This window comes from Cheilinus undulatus, linkage group 12 (genome assembly GCF_018320785.1).
Source record: "Cheilinus undulatus linkage group 12, ASM1832078v1, whole genome shotgun sequence".
Classification (NCBI taxonomy): domain Eukaryota; kingdom Metazoa; phylum Chordata; class Actinopteri; order Labriformes; family Labridae; genus Cheilinus; species Cheilinus undulatus.
The window spans coordinates 33,557,580-33,579,513 of NC_054876.1; the positions used below are offsets into that span (position 1 = coordinate 33,557,580).

At 38.5% G+C, this 21,934-nt stretch overlaps 2 protein-coding genes across 4 annotated transcripts; both read left to right on the forward strand.

Annotated features, from left to right (window-relative positions):
- Positions 1-1,755: 1,755 nt before the first annotated feature.
- On the forward strand, positions 1,756-7,364 carry LOC121518877. 2 transcript variants are annotated; one of them, XM_041801555.1, is made up of 6 exons: positions 1,756-1,867; positions 2,583-2,897; positions 3,040-3,332; positions 3,451-3,546; positions 4,425-4,466; positions 6,313-7,364. In XM_041801555.1, the coding sequence occupies exons 2-5, from the start codon at positions 2,589-2,591 to the stop codon at positions 4,456-4,458; spliced, it is 732 nt and encodes a 243-aa protein (XP_041657489.1). In that variant the 5' UTR covers positions 1,756-1,867; positions 2,583-2,588; the 3' UTR covers positions 4,459-4,466; positions 6,313-7,364. The 2 variants fall into 2 exon arrangements, with proteins under 2 accessions (XP_041657489.1, XP_041657488.1); XM_041801554.1 differs by lacking the exon at positions 4,425-4,466 and having other exon boundaries at positions 6,313-7,363.
- Positions 7,365-11,310: 3,946 nt separating this feature from the next.
- On the forward strand, positions 11,311-21,502 carry cct8 (chaperonin containing TCP1, subunit 8 (theta)). 2 transcript variants are annotated; one of them, XM_041801971.1, is made up of 16 exons: positions 11,311-11,466; positions 12,385-12,475; positions 12,604-12,683; positions 12,783-12,932; positions 13,127-13,307; positions 13,411-13,472; positions 13,557-13,694; positions 14,748-14,926; positions 15,872-15,938; positions 16,048-16,135; positions 16,221-16,336; positions 16,999-17,070; positions 17,156-17,320; positions 17,530-17,649; positions 19,028-19,157; positions 21,209-21,502. In XM_041801971.1, exons 1-15 carry the CDS (start codon positions 11,407-11,409, stop codon positions 19,133-19,135), a joined length of 1,677 nt encoding a protein of 558 aa, XP_041657905.1. In that variant the 5' UTR covers positions 11,311-11,406; the 3' UTR covers positions 19,136-19,157; positions 21,209-21,502. The 2 variants fall into 2 exon arrangements, with proteins under 2 accessions (XP_041657905.1, XP_041657906.1); XM_041801972.1 differs by lacking the exon at positions 19,028-19,157.
- The last annotated feature ends 432 nt before the right edge of the window (positions 21,503-21,934 follow it).

Below are 21,934 nucleotides of genomic sequence, written 5' to 3' on the forward strand. Positions count from 1 at the left end.
TAAAGTGGTTGCATTCAGTCCAATACAAGCTGCCCATTTTCTTATGCAATTGGATATTTATTGGAAAGCATTTCACTTGTTACTCCTAACTGTTGGTTTGTTGCTTTATCCAACAATTGGAAATGCAATTTACTGTGCAATTATAATGGAGCAACAGTCCAAAACCCTAACCCTCTTATCCATTAGTGTATATCGAATCAATTACCACGTGAACACACAGACTTCCCCAAAAAACTTTTTGCTCTTGGGTGTGTTAGATTGTGGTGGTTTGTGGAAAGTTAGCAGACCAGTTGCTGGAGTTTCCCATTCTCGTCTAACGTAGGATTCTAGCTGCTCAACAGCTCCTGGTTTTCTTAGCTAGATTTTTCATTTTATGATGCACCAAATGCTTTTTATTGATGAAGGTTCTGGACTGTAGCAAACCAGTTCTGCATGTTCATGCTGTTGTGATGGATGTAGTGTGTGGTTTAACATTGTCTTGCTGTAATATGCAAGGCCTTCCCTAAAAGAGACGTTGTCTGGATTTGACCATATGTTGCTCTAAAATCTCAAAATACTTTATAGCATTGATAGTACCTTTCTGGATGTGTAAGCCACCTGCACCAAACTGATGCAACCCAGTACCATCAAAGATGCCAGTTTTTGTAGTGTGCATTGGTAACTAGCAGGATGGTTCCTCTCCTGTTTAGTCCACAAGACACTGCGTCCATGGTCTCCTAAAAGAATTTCAAAATTTGGTTGATCTGACCACAGAACAATTTTTCCATTTTTGCCTCAGTACATTGCAAATGAGCTCAGAGAAGACTGCAGCATGTCTGGACCATGTTCACATATGACTTCTTTGCGGGATACAGCTTTAACTTGCATTTGTGGATGACATGACCAACAATGTTGTGCCCAAAGACCAAAAGCATCAAATATTGATCCTCAGCCTTGTCCCTTGCACACAGAGATTTCTCAGGATTCCCTGAATCTTCTGTTAATATTTTGTGCTGTAGATGGTGGGATATTCAGTCTTTGCACTTCTATATTGAGGAACATTTTTCTGACATTACTACACAATTTTAGACATATTTTTCCACAGATTGGTGAACCTCTGCCAATCTTTACTTAAGAGAATCTAAAGTGCTTTTTTGCACCCAGTCATGTCACTGACCTGTTACCAAATATAATATATTGCAAAATGCTCCTCCAAGTGTTTTTCGTTTACTTTTCTGGTCTTTAGTTGCCCCGTCCCTATTTTCTTGAGATGTAATGCTGTCATCAAATTAAAAATGAGCTAATATTTCTCATGAAATGGTAAAATGTCTCAGTTTCAACATCTGATATTTTGGTTAGCCAATGTTTCATTGCAAATAACATGGGTTTAATATGAGATTTGCAAATAATTGCATAAAATATTTTTTAATTACATTTTTACACAGCTCTATTTGGAATCAGGGCTGTACAAAGATAAAAAAAAAAAAAGTTACAAATAGCGTAAGAAAATGAAATATGACTTCACCCCTATTTGAATTTAAAATTTTTTTGGTTGTTGTTAGAGCCCCCTGACATTATTCTGGATTAAAATACAACATTAGTCATTATTTTTGATTTTTTTTTTTTTTCTTGACGAAGTCAAACGCCGATATCCATTAGGAAATGTGTTTATTTCACGCCTGCGATGTGTCAAACAACCAACAATCAACAAGTCATCTGCACTCATGACGGCGAGACATTACGTCCTACGTCATCGAAGATGGGCTGTGCGTGAAGGGCGTGGTAATGTATGCGAGTCCATTCTCCGGTCCACCGCCAAATTCAAACAGTGAAAGAAAGAAACAGAACAACAAGCGAAGCAGAAACTCACCCCTTGTAACAATATCAGGTAAAACTGGCTTCATGTTTGTCGATGGTCTGATAGTTGGTTTGCTTTGTTTTATTTTCAGTGTTTATCAAATACTTCGTGTTGTTTAGAGAGACGGAATAGCGTTAGCTTACGCTGCTACGCGTGCACAGCCGTTTGACTTGTTTATGAACACTAATCTTGGACCCATTAGCGCTAATGATACAATGTGGTATAGCTTCTTTGTTAAGAATGTTAAGCTACATTGTCGCTCCCGTTTGGCGCCTATGTGATAAATCAGTGCTGTTAACTTTCCAGACTCCCCACTAAACAATAGCCAAGAAAATATCTAATAGCACGATCGACTGATGTTTGCTGTTCATTTGATAGTGAAGGATTTTTTACAAGATAAATCTCAGTCAGACAAGATCACGATTGTGTTAACATGTAAGGAAATATTTCTCCTTTTTAGATTTAATTTGATCCAGTCATAAGATGCAATAGGGTATTACCTTGTGTTTTCATGGTTTTATTTCAAAGGACCTTTGATTTGTTAAATCTATGTCATTTGTGTACCTTGCCCAGAATCCTGTCATCCTAATGAGAGCTCAGCTTTAAGTAAACACAGTCCTCCATAATTATCCCTTCATAAAATGTCATAAAAGTCACAAAAAAGTCTGTAAAACTACATAAATCCCAACCCTCTTTAGTATTAATATTTTCATGCTCTGTTGTTCCTTTTGATCCCTTCTTACAGGTCAGCATGACATCTTCAGTAATGGATGGAGTTGGCAGAGCTGTTGTGGGAGTCTGGCGTGCACACACAGTCCTGGATGAGTCTGATGGGGCTGAAAGTTCCCCAGAAGCGCCTGATCGTTTCCGCAAGCAACGCTCCTCATCTTCGCTTAATTCTCTACGAATGTCTTTACGCAAGAGGCTCCCACTACGCACCGTCCAGACCAACTCTCTCCCTGAAAATCCGACTTGGGAGCCCATTAAAGAGCAACCACAACCAAACGCCATGCGCAAACTCACTCGCAGTGCTCGCAATTCAATCAGAGGAGTGTATCAGGTACATGATCTCTATGGTTTTGAATGAAGAAATGAATATGTTTCCATTTATAGCATGCAAATACATTCCTGTTTAAATGCATAAAATTTAAGGGATTTCTGTTCTCATTTGCTCCCTTTTCTTTAATCTTTTCCTCATATAGAAGCTGCAGAGAACAAGAGAGTTTTCACGTGAAGAGTGTTTGGTAGAAACACCAGGTCGGGAAGATGGTCCATCAACTTCTCGCACCCCAAGACGAACACCTGGTCGAGGTGCAACACCCAGGCGCACCCCTAGATCAGCAGCAAAGCCCAGTCATACCCCAGGCTCAAGAGGAAGAAGGACTCCTGAGGCTGGAGTACGAGGGGTGAGAACGGGAGGAGGCAGGAGGCAGCTGGTTCGCATGGCTGCTTTACGGAGTCCCTTTGCTTCACCAAATACACAGAACCAGAGAACGTGAGTCTTTCAAGATCTCTAATGACTTGCTCTGAAACATAATTAGACTGAATTTTTTTTCAGAATTTGTTCTTAGTCTGCTGATTTAATAAAGTCTGTGTTTTTCTGTCAATAACAGAAAGTTTGACCAAGATTTAGAGTCTGTGTCCAGTGGGCTCAGGAGACTCAAACATCTGTCCAGGGCCTTTGAAAACCTCATCGGCAGAGATGAACGGTAAGATTACCTTAAGATTGACTTAAATGTAATGATCACAGGGCCTGTGACAAATACCATCATTTTGAGGATGCTTAAACATATTACAGAGAAGCAGGCTGTGCATGAGGGATCTACAGTAAAGTATGTCTGCAGGAAATGAAGCTGTTTGTGTAACCCTTTTTCCTCAGTATCCCTGTTTTCCATTATTTTTCTGCATCGTTTCCTGAATAACTATATATATCCTGTAAAGAGGGTTGTTTAATTACATTAATACACATATTGGTGGTCAGTCCAACAAGTTTTTCTATGTTTTTAAGAAGTAAAATTTAGTATGTTTTCAATTTCTATAAAAAAAAAAACTGCATGGTTTATTCCATCTGTACTTTGTGGGGTTTGTGAATGGTGGAGGTGTGTCTGACTGAGGAAGGTATCAGTCCAGTATTTATTGCATATCATTCAAAAAGTAGACTTCAGACCCACATGACCACCCTCTTCACCCTCCCACCCCAAGAATCCTGGTCTGCAGCACAGCTTGAGGGGCCCTTCACCTCCTTCCCCTCCCCCCTACGCACATTCTTTCCCGGCTCGGTTTGAAACTGGGTCTGTGCTCCTGGTATTCGGGTGAGGAGGGAGTAAGGGGGAGACCGCAGAGTATGGTTGTGGGAATTGGAGCCAGATGAAATGACAAAAATGCTCTTGTGAGGGCTTGCGTCATTTCCTGTTTTAACATTCAAAATGTGAAAAAAAATTTGCGGACAGCCCCCGGGAGTGAGAGACGAGAACAGCGACCTTGTCTGTTATCATCAGTGAGCATAACATGCAGCCAACTGTTTCCCTCGCTGTATGACAAGCTTGTCTGTTAGGAATGTAAACCTGGGTTTGTTTTCCTCCCACAGCAGGCCATTCAACTATTCTCTAATGGTGGAGTAGGGACGAAGGTAAATAAAAGTGTCAAAAACTGCACCTCTGTAACAGCTGAGTTATGGAAACATGTAACTAATTGTTTGACATGACTGTGCATGGCATCCGGGTGTCTGTATTTCAACGCATGGACTGCTGCAGAGAAGCTGCTCTCTTTGACCCGTAAATAATGTGCTTGTCTTGTTCAAACTCACACTTCCTGCCCCTTTTTACTCTGCTTTAAAATCTCACTTGTTTTTTGCTTCTTTTGTTCTTTAAACATTTCTTGCTAAAGTTTCTGAAAGTCAAACAAAGATTGATTGATTGATTCCCATCTTAAAGCCGTTGAGGATACCAATGTTTATTATCATCATTTCATCTGGTGTTACACTTCTAGTCTGCCAATGTTTTCTCTCATATTTTAGCATGAAAACAGAGCAGAATTTGTGTAGTCACTTGTTAAATTTAGCAGCTAGATATACTGAAGTAGATGTTAGATGCCAGCATAATATTGATTGGTCACAACAGATTAATATTGATAACTGGTATCTGTTCGTGATATATTATTTGGTCGATGTTTGTAAACAGGGCCATTATCATCCAAGACCACTGTTAAACTGGTGCATCAGTGTGTCCATAAATTTATCACCTTTTTCCTGACCCAAACATCACTGAAACCTCTGCCCCGTAACACTCCTGTCTCCTCCATCAGCTGTGCATGTAAGCACGATGTGCTGCTGATTGAGAGGCAGGAGTGTTCACAGACTGAAGTTTCCATGTGAAAATTAAATAAAGATGTCACCATTTCCATACTCATGGCATGACTTTAGCTGATGAAATTGGCATTTACAGCCTTTCAAAATGAGATTTCCCCTTTTCACTTCTATCTGCTACAACATCCTGCAACCAGCTGTGTGATATGACACGCTGAATCACAGGCGACAGCATCAGACAGCTTGACTCAAGCTGCAATGGCTCGGTTGAGACTGCTGTAACTGCCAGCAGCAACGTTAAAATACTGTCTCGTTGCAAATCTTTCGTCTGAACTGTTTTCACAGGTTATTTTTCAGATACCAACATGAATTCAGGGCCTGTTTATTTGGCAGTATATGCTCAACAAAGTCGATAGCTATTGCAAATCACATTCTTTCTTTAAGTACAAGAGAAGAGTTGCAGAATAATTAAAACCTGACCAAAAACACATTCAATACTTGGTTAAATTAAGGGCCAGCTCAGACTACATGAATCCTGCCAGATTTTGGCCTGACTACAGCGTCGCTGCTCATCATCAAAACTCGGACCAGTTATGAGCATCAGAAATGACAAATGGTCCTTTAGTATGAAATAATTAACAATTAACAACTCATCCAAGACGCTCCACGACCAAGATTCAACAACTAGCGTGTCAGAAATTTTCTTACATTGTCGTCTAGTTTGACACCCTGATCAGGCGTAAACGTCATGAATCATGACGCCTAGGAGAATATTTGCTCCTTATCTTTGCATAATCATTTAGCATCATTATTTTTGCATAGGAGAGCCAGTCCATATTGTCCTCCTCATGATACAGCCATAATTGTTATCCGTAATCCAATCCATAAATCTTTCTTGTTTGTTGTTTTCTTCACATGAGCAGTTCTGATCACACCTGTAGTATGGCCACTGGCCAGATTGTCAGCCAAGACGGCAAGATTTTTGTCGCATAGTTTGATATGGTGCAGTCCTAAATGACCAAAAATCATGTAGCCTGAGCCGGTTTTTCAGATCAGAAGCTAATTTGAGTAAAAATCTGAGTGGAAAAGTGTAATTTTTTCCCACACTTTTCTAACTCACCATACCTTTCTTTTTTCTTAATGCACTAATTTCTGCTTTCTGTCTGTCCAGATCCAGTACAAAGGAACGTTCTGGAGGAGCAGTGATGAGAAAGTTGGACCCCAACGCTAAACTCTGTCCCTCAAACCTCTCACGGCGGGCCACCAAACTTTCGAACAGACTTGGAGGTTGGGCCAACACAGCTGTGAACACTATTCGCAAACCCAACTAAACTACACATAAATGTGTACGTACAACATGGGACCTTTAGTAGCCATATTATCTCTGAGGTATCACTGTTACATTTATACGTAGTGTTGTCATGATACTGGGGGGCTGTTACATGTAAGCTTGTTTTTTTACATCTATACTGTGTTTAATTAGCAACACTTAAGGTTTTTTTGTGTTTACATGTCTCAGGTTAGCTGGTTGTGGATTTTATCCCTATTTTAGCTACCAAAGGGATTTCTGTATTGTGGTTTATGTACCTTTATTATAGCTGCTACGACCAAATGTCTTAGTTACATTGTCATAATACTAACACTTTAGTTTTATTCTCACTCTCTGAAGAGAAACGCTTTAAGTTTCTTATTTGTACACAAGGCCAAAATTATATCAGCAGAACTAACACTAAATTTACTGACGGATGGGGAGAGTTGTTTCCTCCATTTTACATGTATGCAATAATGTTACTAACATTTCTATATTATATATTTCATTTGATTATGCCAAATTTTTAAGTGTATTTTCTATGAAACAGGACTTTTTATATTTTCAGCTTAGGCAGGTTTGATTGAGATTTTTTTTCACTCCTTCTCTTGCGTCACGGGGTAAAACTGTTAATGGTCTGTGGATGATTCATGGACTGATGCTGTGAACATAAATCATTTAGTAATGTGATGGGAAAGACGTAATGGGTCATTACATGATGATGATGTTATAAAACCACATCCGGCAGGTTATTAGTGTAGTGACAAACAACCTTCAATGACGCAAAACTCTCTTCTCTACATAATTTGTATTGGAATCTTTTTCCTGTAAAGATGAGAGAAAGCAACAGTTCCTGAAATGTGAAAAAAAGCAATAAACCTGTAATGTTTAAAAAAAAAAGATTCTTGGTTTATTCTTTCCCCTCAACAAAGTGATTGTAATTTTAGAGACGCAAAATAATACCTTTCCTTCTGTCATGATTGCTGTTGTCACTTATTATTCCTGTGGAAGATTTCACTGTCAGTGGTGCTCGGTTTATATCTCCATGTTATTTTTACAGCTGCACCCAGATCCCAAGCACATAAAATGTTCTCTTTGCATTAAATCAGTTTTCCACACAAACCTACAATAACACAGGACTGTTGATTTGGAAATATAGTGAACAATGTTACAATTTTCCAACAGACCTGGACTATACTTGGTAGAAGGAGCGACAGAGGGGATCATCCTTGCTGTGCCTCATTTCATAAGTTTGTGTCTCTGCAGCTCTCACAGTTTTAATCAGCAGTTTGTTGCCACTAAAATAACACCACTCACCTTTTGAAATGCTCCACTTGATATTCTGTGATCATTGCAGGTGTTTCTCTGAGTGTGAGAGCTTATTGTTGATTAGGCAGCAGATTGCAGCCATAATCCTGGAGTACAGGATAACATCTGCTGCAAATGAATCCAAAAAAATCTAGAAAAACGGCGAAAGAAGCTTAATTTATAAAATTAGACATTGCCCCTCAAAAGGTGCTTTTATTGGAGAGAAATACTGTTTGGCACTTGTCTCTTAGTCATAGAGGGTGACTAAATATGGAATTAAGAGGGAAAAAAAATGTTTCATAAATATACCTGACTGGTGACAAATTAAACCTGGGTGGCCCAAGAGTCTTATCATTCTGTCTGCTTCTTATGGTGACCATTATTTCCTTATTTTAAATCCTAAATGACATCTTCACCAAGTGTTGGATTTACATATTCTTTACATGCAAAAGCAACCATATTCCAAAATTCTATTTGAGAGTTCCAGAAAATAAAGACTGTACTACTATAATATACACAGTGCTTAACAAATTTATTAGACCACCTGTCATATTTGTCTCAGAGACCATCCAGCATCATGAAGTGCTTTAATGCGGACTCTTTCATCATCTTTCAGTTGTAGCATAAAACTTACTTTGGGTGGTGGTCTAATAAATTTATTAAGCACTGTACATAATACTGTATATAGAGGTATTATTTAAAATGTCCAACCTATAAACAATCTTAGAGGAATTGGTGATTTAAATGAGATTTTTACTTCAATGTAAATTTGACAGTTAATGGCTTTCTGAATTTCCTATCTATCCTAGAATAGAACCCAGGTATTGTCTTTTGCCCCTTTAGAGAAACACAACTGTACAATTTAGCAGAAAACTGAAAGTATATAAACAAGTGCTTCCACTTGGTGGTGGTAAAAGGAAACTAATTTGGAGCAAAGGGCCTTAAGAAGAGTAGCAAAGTGCAACCACTACTGCTTTAAGATCATGTCAAGAATGTTATGATCTCAGGCTTATTGCTCTGAATGGTAGGCAGGTGTGAGTAATCAGACAGCTAGCAGCTTTAGATTCAGATTCAGATTCAGATTCAGACGACTTTATTAATCCCCGAAGGGCAATTCAGTTTACAGTTTATCCTGCCTTATTGAAACGATCTAAACAATCATAGATCAAAGACAAACAAATCCAAAACATTCACTGCAGCAAATAAGCAACCACAATCACATGTCAGTGCCAACAGATCCACAGGATCAGCAATAAATACAATAGGTACAATTAATACAATGTCAAGGATGCATTAACAAGCAAAACACACCAATCAGATTCTGTTCACCTCTCAGCATTTAGCAGCCTGATAACTGAAGGGATAAATGAGTTTGAGTATCTGTTGGTTTTCCTTGGGGGTGCATGATACCGCCACCCAGAGGGCATAAGAGAAAAGTCAGAGGAGAGAATGTGGTCAGGCTGATTTATTATTCCTCTGGCTTTCTGGACCACACGTTTCTTCCAGAGGGAGCTTAGGTCCTCCAGCTGGACACCAATAATCTTGGAGCAGACTTTGATTATCTGGTTTAGATTGTTTAGCTGTAATATAATGGTGATAGATGTCATAGCGGTTATGGCTGAAGGATCGGTATGCGTGTACGTGTGCTAAACTCTGATTAAAGTTTTCTATGATATAATATGTTGAATTAAAATGGACAAATAAGTAGTTAACACCACGCCATGAAAAAATACTTTTATTTGCATTGCCTGTATTATATATTTATATCTTTACCAGTGCAGGCAATTAAGTCCATATATTTTGTATTTGTTACCTAAAAAAGAAGGGACTAGCACTACTACCTCCCAGCAAGAAGGTTCCTGGTTCACTTCCTGTCATGGCCTTTCTGTGCTGAGTTGTTCTCCCTGGATACACTGGCTTCCTCCCTCCACCAAAATCATGCTCATTAGGTTAAATGAACACTCTAAATTGGTCGTAGGTGTTTATGTGAGTGTGCCTGGTTGTCTGTCTCTATATGTCTGCCCTGTGATTGACTGGCGACCAGTGTAGGGGTCGCCAGTCAGTGGCCAGGGTGTACCCCAGTCAGAGACATGGGCTCCCTTTAACAGGCTGTGGAAAGCAATGATGGCCGACTCGATGTTGGCAAAGGACAGGAGGATACCACTGATGCAAAGGATCACACAGGAGCCAGCTGGAGAGACAAAGATATGACAATAAAACAACGCACAGTGACGTTTGGCTGAGAGAGAAAGCAGAATAAACACTGGCATTAGCAGGGATCTGAAGTGACAACAGTAGGGAGAATAATAGTCAAGGACATGATAGATCCAGTTATCAAAGCTGTGTAAGACACATTTACACATTTCTAACTCCATTTGATGCAAAGAAATAATCTTATAAAATATAATATAATATCTATAAAATATATGTAAGAACATCCTAAAACACAAAGAAAATAGTAAAAAAAAAGACGTGTGATTTATGCAACAAGATCATGAAATCTCTTCCTCTGTGAAAACACTACAAAGAAAATACTTTCAGTCCCTTTAAATCCATTTTTCTTACTCTGTCAAGAATTCAGAGTAGGGCTGAATGGTTTTTAAAAATAAAGTAATTTAAAATATATATATATATATATATATATATATATATATATATATATATAGTAATTAGTGTCATTATTGAATCAAAAGTGACAAAATCAATCAGTTAACAGACTGAAATTTGTGTCAAATAGAGTAAAATAAATACCGTGGAGCTTCTGCTCCTCCCTTAAAAATGTCCAAATGGTATAGTCCAGCGCTGCAAAATAATGCAAGTAAATTCAGTTTAACCACAGTAAAAATATTGCTTGTAAATGGGGAAATTATGCTTAAAAAATAAATTGAAATGCATTTATTTTTGTAAAAAAAAAAAAAGCAACATTTGTTGCTTGGCTAGCCAGTTAAGGGGGGCCTGTGTAATATATTTTCTGGGGGCCCAAAATCCCTCGCTACGTCCCTGTTTCAACCTGAAATGTGAGTTGGACTGTAGAACTTAATTGCAGCAGAGATGTTATTCAAACACATAATGAAAACATTCAAGTGTCATTTTTAAAAATTATTTACTAAAATGTTATACTTTCCTTATTGCTTTATGTTTATTTAATCTTAATAAGAATTACATAAAAACCACTCTATCCAATCTAATATAATCTAGCGAATCCTGGGTTTTTCAGTATAGAATAATGCAATGCTTGATTCAGAATACACGGGAACTTGGAAAAATAATCGCATTTTAAATCGCAATTTGGAAAAATAATCGCAATAAGATAATTTTCCAAACTGTTTAGCTCTAATGAAGACTGGTGTTAAATACGGATAAAAATGGGAGAACAATAATGATGACCATACAAAAATAATCAATTTCACCACTGATGTTCTTGTTTGTTTTTGTGAGATAGATTTCAGTCAGTGTTATTATAACCGTCTAAAAACCTTCTCGCAGCGGCCTCAATCAGAATCGCACTGTTTGTCCCTTTCTGTTACCCGTCGGAGCTCCACGCCTTGATGAAATCGCTCCTCCTCTTTCTCTCCGGCTTTGTACCCAGAGCTGAACCCACGCCGCGGCTGCTTTCTCCAAGATACCGGGGCTGTTTAACATCAGAAAATGGCCCTACACGTCCCCAAAGCACCGGGCTTTGCCCAAATGCTGAAAGATGGCGCCAAGGTGAGCTTGAATTAGACTTTTGGAATAATTTGAAAGCTAGCAGCGTGTTATTGTTAGCACTAGCATGCTAGCTAGCGTTAGCCGCAGAGTCTGCACGCTCATTCAGAGTCATGTGGGAGAGTTCTGGAAGGAAGACAGGCCGCTTAGAGCTTACGGAGCCGGGGCTGATGTGACGGATTAAACACTGATTTATGCAGCTTTTTATTGTCTCCTCCGACACATAGAAGTACTGTTGGTGTCTTAGATATTTTAGCTGCTGAGATAAATGAGTGCCAATTAGCAGTCACACCCATAAAGCGTTTAGCTAGCTGTCAAAGCTGATGATATGAATGCTACATCTGCTGTCTGCCTAATTAAAGATGATGATGCTTCATGTTAGAAATAAGCTAAAATGCTTCTCATATATATGTTTCCAATCGTATGGTGATGCCCATGTAGCATGTTTATATGTGCACCTGTATCTTTTAATGTTTTTATAACAGTTACAACTGCTTGGCAGGTATTTGGTTGTCCTGAATAATCTTAGATTTATTATGTTGTAGTTTGTGCGTCGCCTTCCTCTGTTTTTTTTTGTCTTCTGTGGTTATTTTGACATCATCACTGTGTACCCATCTGTACAATTTACTGTGAGAAAGGATCTGGAGGGGGCTGAGAAGTAGAGATTCAGGTGTTGTCTCTTTGCCTTATAATAAAGATGGTCAATCAAAGAAGTTGATGTTGCAGTGTCATTCAAAAAAAACAACAGCTCATCTAAGTCTTGTTTAAAGCCAGTATCTCCAGCAAATTATTGACGAATCAAGGCAGGATGCTTCAATTATTTTTCAGTTTGTGGTAGCCACATAATATCTGTTCTGAAATTGAATCAGATTAAATGCACTTCTAAAATAGTAAGATTATGTGTCATGTTTTCTCATGCAGCACTATTCAGGACTTGAAGAGGCCGTCTTCCGTAACATCAGAGCCTGTAAGGAGCTTTCACAGACAACACGCACTGCCTATGGGCCAAATGGTAGGCACTTTCCTGTGTTTTTATTTTTTTTATTTATTTATTTATTTTTTAGCTTTGCACTGTTAGATCTTTACTTTGAAGAATGATTAAGCAAGTGAGGGCCAAATAGTAACATTTTTTTTCTGCAGGAATGAACAAGATGGTCATCAACCACTTGGAGAAGCTGTTTGTCACCAATGATGCTGCTACGATTCTCAGAGAGCTTGAGGTGAGGAAAACTTACAGTTCTGTGTGGCATGCTGCATTCAGTGATAAAGTCTTAACAAGGAATATTCAACTTCAACGTTGATGTCTTGTTGTTCTTCAGGTGCAGCATCCAGCAGCCAAAATGATTGTGATGGCATCACACATGCAGGAGCAGGAGGTTGGAGACGGTACAAACTTTGTCCTGGTGTTTGCTGGAGCTCTGCTGGAGCTGGCTGAAGAGCTGCTCAGGATGGGCCTGTCTGTGTCAGAGGTAGACAAATATATTTTTACTATTGTGCTTGTTTATAAAGATGGTATTGCAGTTTGTTTGACATGTTAGTCATCTAAAGAAACATAATCATAGACTCAGTAACAAAAGCTGACATACTTTGTTTGGGACTTTTGTGCATTTCAAAGAACCAAATTGCTGCAATTTCTCATTATTTCCTGTTCCATTCTTTTCAGGTGATTGAAGGCTATGAGAAAGCATGCAAGAAGACCCTGGAGATCCTGCCAGACTGTGTATGTTCCTCAGCCAAAGATCTTCATGATGTTCAAGAGGCAACATCTTTAATTCGCACAGCAGTCATGAGTAAACAGTATGGAAATGAAGACTTCCTCTCGAAGCTCATCGCAGAGGCCTGTGGTGAGTCAGGTTATCCAAATCAAACCCAGCCTGTCAAATAAGGTTGTAACATGATTAATTTGTATTTCTCTAACTTTCTTGTCTTTACTTGTTTGTGCTGCAGTGTCCATCTTCCCAGAGTCTGGTAATTTCAATGTTGACAACGTCAGAGTGTGCAAGATTCTGGTAAGTTGTTTCATCCTTGACTGTGTGTTTTTAAAATTGTTTTTCATTTTCTGCCTCTTATGTTAATGTGTGTGGTATTTTTAGGGTTGTGGGGTGACGGCATCCTCCATGCTTCACGGCATGGTGTTCAAAAAAGAAGCAGAGGGAGACGTCACATCAGTTAAAGACGCCAAGGTCGCAGTCTTCTCCTGCCCATTTGACAGTACGGTGACAGAAACCAAGGTAAGGACACTGAAGTGCTTTTTTTATGCTGGAAGATTCTGACTAGAGTCAAACATTTTTGATACTTGAATACTTTCTTGATACCACATGCTTTCAAACAATACAATTCTAGCTATTTTAATGATTCATAGTATCGAAATGTTTATATTTTTAACCAAAAGCTACCACAGGCACAAAAGGACACTGCCTATGATGCACAAATATATTGGTGAAGTTCATCAGAAGTTTTTCTTGCAATTTTTGTTGACTATAAACAAGAAATTATCAATACTGATTGCCTAGAACTTGTGTTTTTCCCCCTGGGTATTGGTATCAAGTGGTTTTACTAAAATAATATCAGAGTTTGAAATACTGGAAACATGACCACCCTGAACCAGACTAACTTCAACTAAAACTTGAATGTATTATTAAACTTTAAATGTATATGCTCCTACATTACCTGTTCTCTTAAAATAGTTGGGTTTGCTTTCTATATGACACATTTTAAATTTGTCGAGCATTAATTTAAAAATAACACAGTATGTGCTCATATCTCCAATATTCAGTAGTAACTTAGCATCGTTTTTACACTTTTAATGGCTCTGAATTTGTGACGCCCAATGGGAGATGTAAAGGGTGACCAATAGCATTGATTTATGAAAATCAAATTAAAATCATGATAAATGGACATATGAGGTATTGCCCAATGCCAACGATAAGTCACTCTCCAGAATTTAGATAAATTATTTTATTTATCATTCTTTCTTACAGACTCCAGATTGTTAATGCCTGTTTTCAACAAAGCAGAGAGTTTACATTATCACAATTGTGGGAGCACAGATTATGTTTAAGTTATACAGGTAATTTTATGGTTGTTAATATTATACACAGTAGCTTGATAGTACTGCTCATCCATCATTACTGTTATTGTGATTAGAATCTACATATCGGGGAAAAAAATGCTGTATGCTACTAAAAAGGCCTCCTCTAGTGGTGTATAGATTCGCCTATGTGTTAATAAACTCTGCTGTAAAGATGTACTGAGGCTAAATAAAAGTCTTAACTGTTTTTCAGGGCACAGTGCTCATCAATAATGCACAGGAGCTGCTGAACTTCAGTAAGGGAGAGGAAGACATGATGGAGGCTCAGGTGAAGGCCATCAAGGAGGCTGGAGCCAACGTGGTGGTCACTGGGGGGAAAGTTGCTGACATGGCACTGCACTATGCTAACAAATACCAGCTCATGGTTGTACGGTAAGAGGACTGAGAGGACCCCTGATTTTTTAAAATATATCATTTAGTCAGCGCCAGAATTTCTCAAAGTAAAACATGAAAAGAAAATGTCCAACACAAAAACATGGATTGTACTGATGTTGGATGTGCCAGGTGTGCATGTTTTACATCAGCAGTTCCCAAACTTTTCAGCCCATGACCCCAAAAATAATGACAGAGATGGACCCCTGTGTTCCCTATAGGGGGATAAAGTGCATCATGTATAGAACTTGCATTTTAGGTAGTTTTTATAACTTTTACTCACATTTAAGCACAAATATCACTTGATAACTACATTTTGTTTTAAATTGAACTCTTTTTAACAATATTTTTACATTAATATATAAAATGTATTATTTTAACCCATATGAAATTTCTTTGTTTTTTGGAACGCATCCTGTGTCCCCCCTTCACTGTCTGGCGACCTCCCCCTGGGGGTCCCCACCCCCACTTTGGGAGCCACTGTTTTACATAATGGGAGGGAAAAGACTGGCCATTTCTTTCAAATAGGTTTTGTTTTAAATTCATTGCATTACAGTGTAGGGGATTATTGTGTTTACTCTAAATGCTTCAGAAGTAGTGGGGATGTATATCTAGAAAACATACAGTAAGGGTGTAGATGGCCTAGCAGTTAGGTTGCACCCCATATACCTAGGTTGCAGTTCTCAAAGCAGGCAGTTCAGATTCTGGTCCAACCTGTGGCTCCTTTCCTCACTTCGTTTCCCAGTCTCTGTCCTGATTTTATACTCCATTCAACAAAGGCTCTTAGCCTAAAAACAAACCTTAAAAAAATACCACAGTCTTGTGATGGCTATTGATCAGTTTGCAGTGGAAGTGCTATGGTAATTCACAAAGGTTGTATAGTACCATATTTTTTATTTATCATTTTGAACTGAACGGCTTTAAACCTCCCGTTTTTTTTTTCAGGCTCAACTCTAAGTGGGACCTCAGGAGGTTATGTAAGACAGTGGGAGCTGTAGCTCTACCCAAGATGGTGAGTTTTGGTTCATTTCTTTTAAATCAATTTGTTCTACTATCATATAATCTGTTTTAAAAGTAAAGTGATCTAAATCATGTGTGACTGTGCTTTCCTGTTTCCTCAGATGGCTCCAACTCCAGAGGAGATGGGTCACTGTGATAACGTGTACCTGACGGAGGTCGGGGACACTCAGGTTGTCGTCTTCAAACACGGTAAATATCTTTCACTGTAATCCAGCTCTGTGATCTTTGTTTAACTTGGTTTTAGAGTTAATGCATGGTTGGTTGTTTTAAACAGAGAAAGAAGACGGCGCCATCTCAACAATCGTGATTAGAGGCTCCACAGACAACCTGATGGACGACATCGAGAGGGCTGTGGATGATGGGGTTAACACCTTCAAGGTTCTGGTCAGGGTAAGTGGAACCACTGTAGGATTTTTGCATTGTTGATTAAAATAAATCTAATTTAAAGAATGTCTAAATATTGACCAGTTGTAGACACATGACTACCATGACATCTCGATGGCACCAGACTATGGTCCCTTTTTGTTGATAATTTAATTTGAGGTGCATTTGGGAGTCATAAAAAGAACACAAAGTAACATAAACGAATAAGCCTACTGAGTCAGTGACTCAGTAAATGAGCTGAGTCACCTTGAGGGTTCTCACAAACACTGACAGAGGCATATATCTGTATTCTTTCTGCTTTTAATGTCTTACTCAGTCACCAGTACACAGGATTGCATTTTAAACAGAGGCACCATTGTTTGCTAATGTTAGCCCATTCAGGGCTTTGGTTGCAAATGAGATGTTTGCAGTGGAAAGTGCTATATTTTACACTTCATGGGATAATTTACTAACCTGTCTTTTTAAGCTTTTCTTGTACAAAATGTTAGTAAAACATGCAGCATCAAAAAGCCTCTCCTCCCTTGCTCTTATGAGTGCAGAATCATGGAAAGCAATCTTTGATACAGAAAGTAAAGCTGATGTTGGAAGCTGTTAGATTCTCTGATATTTACTTGAATGTTTTAACTTTAAACTCGCCATAGCATCAGTGTCTGATTCCCTTTCCGTAGGATAAACGCCTGGTACCTGGAGCAGGAGCCACTGAGATCGAGCTCGCCAAACAGATCACCTCATATGGAGAGGTATGACTCGAACTAACCCTTCTCTTGGTCTAGCCCTGTATTATGCATTATTGTGACCTCTCTTGTCCCCCTACTCTCTCTGTAGTCCTGCCCCGGTCTGGAGCAGTACTCCATCAAAAAGTTTGCTGAAGCCTTCGAGGCTTTGCCACGTGCACTGGCTGAGAACTCTGGGGTGAAGGGGAGCGAGCTCATCTCTAAACTTTATTCAGCTCACCATGAGGGAAACAAAAACATGGGCTTTGATATCGAGGTGTGTACTGTTTATGTGTGAAATGGTTAGATGACTTGACAAGAGGATTCTTCCTTTGTTCAAAAAATTATACCCTTTTTAATGCAATATAAATTACTACACACAAAAACTAGTCAACCAGGAAGTAAAAAGGTTTTTGCATATACTTTTGGATGTGAAGAGCTATGCATTTCTTTGTCTTGGTTCTGATGACCTGAATATGTCAACAGGCTGATGGCCCTGCATTGAAGGACATGCTTGAAGCTGGTATTGTGGAGCCATACCTGGTCAAACACTGGGGCATCAAACTAGCAACCAATGCTGCCATCACAGTGCTGAGGGTGGACCAGGTACGTGCACACAAAAACGCCTGCAACAAGGAGATCAGTAAAGCAGCCACAGAAAATAAAAGTTTTAGTTTACTCTATCTTTCATGGAAAAATGCTGAAGTGCCTCAAGGTTCAGTTTCTTGTTATATCCATGAGAAACTCTCAGCATTCATGGAAGTGAAGGGCTGTTTTTCAGTTACACATGCTAAAAGGACATCTGCAGACATAAGTGTGTTCAGGCAGCCTCATAACATATGCAAGTGTTGGCAACAAAATCCACTTGATAATATTGACTCCCTACGCGTGAAGCTGTACAAAGCAGTGTGCCTTTCTTACCCTGTTGCCATTTTTTAAATTTTCCTGTCCGTCAATTGTGTTGACATGGATCAAATACAAGGAGTAAAGGGAGATTTATAATGTTCTGGCAGTGTCCTATGGGAAGGTTTTCTTTATTTTATCTAATTTTTCCTGCTCACATACTTTTGAAACACAGTGTAATTTTATGAGCGCTTGCAGGAAAATGATGGTTAAAAAAAACAGGAGACAGGGCAGCAAAAAACAAACTTTCTAAGAGCCACCTATCATGTCAAGAGAAAATCAATTATAAAATGTAAATAAAGTGCAGTTTCATTGGTTAACAGTGCAGTATGTAGTTCAGTGTGTGCTTTAGCACTGGCAAGCATGACTTCATAGTCATATATTTATAATTAATGTACATGTGAGGATTTTATAGCAGCTTTAGTTTTGCTGTTTTGTGATAGTCAAAATAATATGATAATAATTGAATACCATTCAGGAATCTTTTTATTATTAAAATGAAAAAGAAGGTTGCTCACAGTGGAAAGGAAGAAAAATGCTGAGTGTTCTTGAAGTTTAAAAACTATTTAGCAAAGTGAGGAGAGCCAGCAGGCTTTCACTGAAGAGACAAGGATCAAGTTAGACTGCCTTTAATTAACCAGGGCATACTTCAGTGTATAACACTCACACCTGCAGGAGAAAAATACAGACTAGTTTTGCTCACACAGTGTGGTTAAACTGGTACACATTTTCTCTGCTGGTGTTTGATTAATACATTGGTGTACTGATACATGCCTTGATAAATTAGAGGCATTTGAACCTAATCTTTGTCTCTTTGGTGAGTTTACCTAAAGACAGCCTGCTGGCTTCCATTCATGTGTAATCTAGTCAACATTTTTGCTCTCCTTAATGAGGAATAAGGCTTTAACTTTTTCTTTTTAATCAGGTTAATGAGAACGTAAGATCACTGATTGGTATGTAAAGCTAATATTCTTCTTTATCCAATGGGTAAAGTGTTGTTGTGACGCCTCTATGAATCAGCAGCCTCCAGTCTCTCCAGGTAGTTAACATTAGTTTGTGTATATACGTGTTTGCGATGCAGATCATCATGGCTAAGGCTGCAGGGGGACCCAGGGCTCCCAAACAGAGAGGCCACTGGGACAAGGACGATTGGGATGAAGAGCCTGATAAATTTGATACCCACCACTAGAGGGCACACACCCCCTCTATCAGTACGTCCTAGAATGAGTGTGTGATTTTAACTCTGTTAAACTGAAGCACTCACGGGACTATGGCGAAATATTTGCCTGTCACTACTAACACCGGGTGTGATACAGAACTCACTGCTGAGATTTGTTATGTAGTTGCACAGGATATTTATTTATTACCAGGTGTATCACTGAGAGTGAATAAATCACTGAGACCTCTAACTTGCACAGAGCACAGGGCTTGGTTTGGTTTGACAGCATGCTGCATGCACTAATGAACTTTTTCTTTGCAGTGGACATCCAAAGGCAAGTACAGAATTCAACAAATGCATGAAATGTTCACAAAGATGAAGAATGTACTGTTCATGAGATGAGATGCATGTTTGCAGAGACGTTGTTGGCTGAAAGTGGAATTTAAGATTTTATTAAAATTTTATGATGACAAAAGAAAAGTTATGACAATACTGATACCTACTTTAATGCCACAGCAACAAAAATAGAAGTCATGGTCACCCCATTGTGTAATTTTAGGCTTTCCTCTACCAAAGATTGCAGATAAACTTAAACACAATGGGACATTTGCAGGGGGGTTTAAATCAGCTGTAGTGGCATCAAAGGTTTTCATGGTTTCACTGCTTTAATGTAATATATAGGTGGTTTTCAACTCCACAGTTTGAATCTATTGTAAATGTAGAGTGTCTAAATAACTGTACTAAGTCAGAGCAGTGAAAGTGTCAGGATAGGAGTTTAAACTCTTGTTTTTGGATCTTTTTTTTATTTCAGGGTTCCAGACAATCCTTAAAGTCTTGAAAAGTCTCGAAACAGACTTTTGACATTTATGGCCATAAAAATTATTAATAAGTCCTTTGTTTTATCAGTGAAATTTCTTAAATATTAGAAAGGGCATTTCTTTATTCAAACTTTGTATTCTTGCTAAATTCATTCAGATTTAACAATTATTTTTCCAATGTTTAGAATCAGCTAAGCAAACCTGCTCAGATGTGTTATAAATATGACTATACAGTATATTGATAGAATAGAGACATTTAATGTGCAAAAAAATAATACAAAAAACATTGTCTTATACCACAAATTTTGTTTTTAATCCAAAGATTTAGTACTGGTCCAGTGTGCCAGAAAAAAAAATCTGTGAAGTGCACTGTGCATCAAAACGTTAGTCATTTACACCTTATTAAAATTGCAATAAGTGAATCGTGTGCCCTAGATTCTTCTTTGAAGTGCTTAAGTCAGCAGTTCATTGAATCACCATTTTATTCCAGTGTCTGTAATTTTGTTAAAGGTGCTCCATGTTTTCTTAATGAGAAAAGCCAAGCTGCTTGAATTCTGCACCAAGAGTGGAATAACCCAACAGCGTTCAAAGATGCATAAAAACTGTCATTTAAAATCAATTACTCCACCAAAAATGAATTTCTGAACACCAAATTTAAACGTTACTAACATGTTTTACTTTTTATTGGAAAAAATGTAAAACACTTTTACAAAGGCTGAAACAAATTTACATTTTACAAAAAAAATGTACAAAACACTGAGCTGAGACAAATTTAAAGTTAAAGTTGTAGGACACTTTAAAAACCACCGAAACAAGTTTACATTCAACAGTGTCGTACTAAATGAGAATATACCAAATGCTGGAAGTGACCCAAGTTTCAAGCTCTGTAGAAGTGTGTCCAACTGTACTTTTGTACCTTAAGGCCACCGTAGTCCTATCCAGGAAAAGCCAACAAGGATCTTTTTACTGATCCGTTAACTATAGGTTATTATTCTCTTTTTATTGTTAAAGATACAAGAACAGTTGTTTCAGCTGTATTATAAGTTCAAAATAGCTCAAACTATTACTTCCATGTTAACTTAGTCGCTCATTCTTTAAACTAGGCAATGATTTGTTTAATGTTCCTCTCTGATAGCCTCTAACTACAGGAATGTTTTGGTGTCAGAGCTGACAGCCACCCTGCCTTTGAGCCCAACAGCCTGCTGTGTGGATCCTGGCACTCATTACTTCCAGCCTAAAAAAATCCCACCGACTGACATCCTTTTTTTTTCTCCCCTTCTTTCAGATAATCATGGCAAAACCAGCAGGGGGACCTAAAGCTCCCCAGGGCAGGAAGGACTTTGACGAGGATGACTGAACCTGATGCAGTCCAGCTGATGCTCCTCTTAAACCCTGGACGCTCCCACATGGATTCATGGAAACCCTTTTTTACTTGTTTATTTAAAGCTCAACAGTTTGGTTTATTTTGTAGAGTTTACCACAAGCTGGTTAAGAAAATGTTATGTGAAAGGCAAAATGTAACGATGGCACTGCTTTTTATGTTCTTGGTCCCAAATAAAAGGCACTTGCGCTGTCATGACATGGTTTGCAGTGTGCTCTTGCTTTCTCTTGACATCATTGTAGTTCTTTATATTGTTTTTTTGGGGGGGATTGTGTTGTAGTTTTAGCATTTTAATCCCTCCTTGATTATTTCTTGCCATCCAGATTATTACAGTTCTGACCTCATTCATCCTGTTGCACCTTTCCCACAGCTCACAAATCAGCACCATGCTGGGCTCCCTGCTGTAGCTACTATTAAACCTTTGATGCTGCCCTGGGGGTTTGCGCCTCACATCATGTTGAGGCAGCAGAAATTATGCATGCACTGGTTATTTTTAGACCAAAGTAGGGGAAAGAATTGAGTGTGCAGCATAGAATAGGTCGATTTGAGCTATATTACCACAAAATGCATTAATTGATGGAGCAGCTTATTGATGCATCTGTTTGTTCCCTTCATGAGAAAATCCCGTCA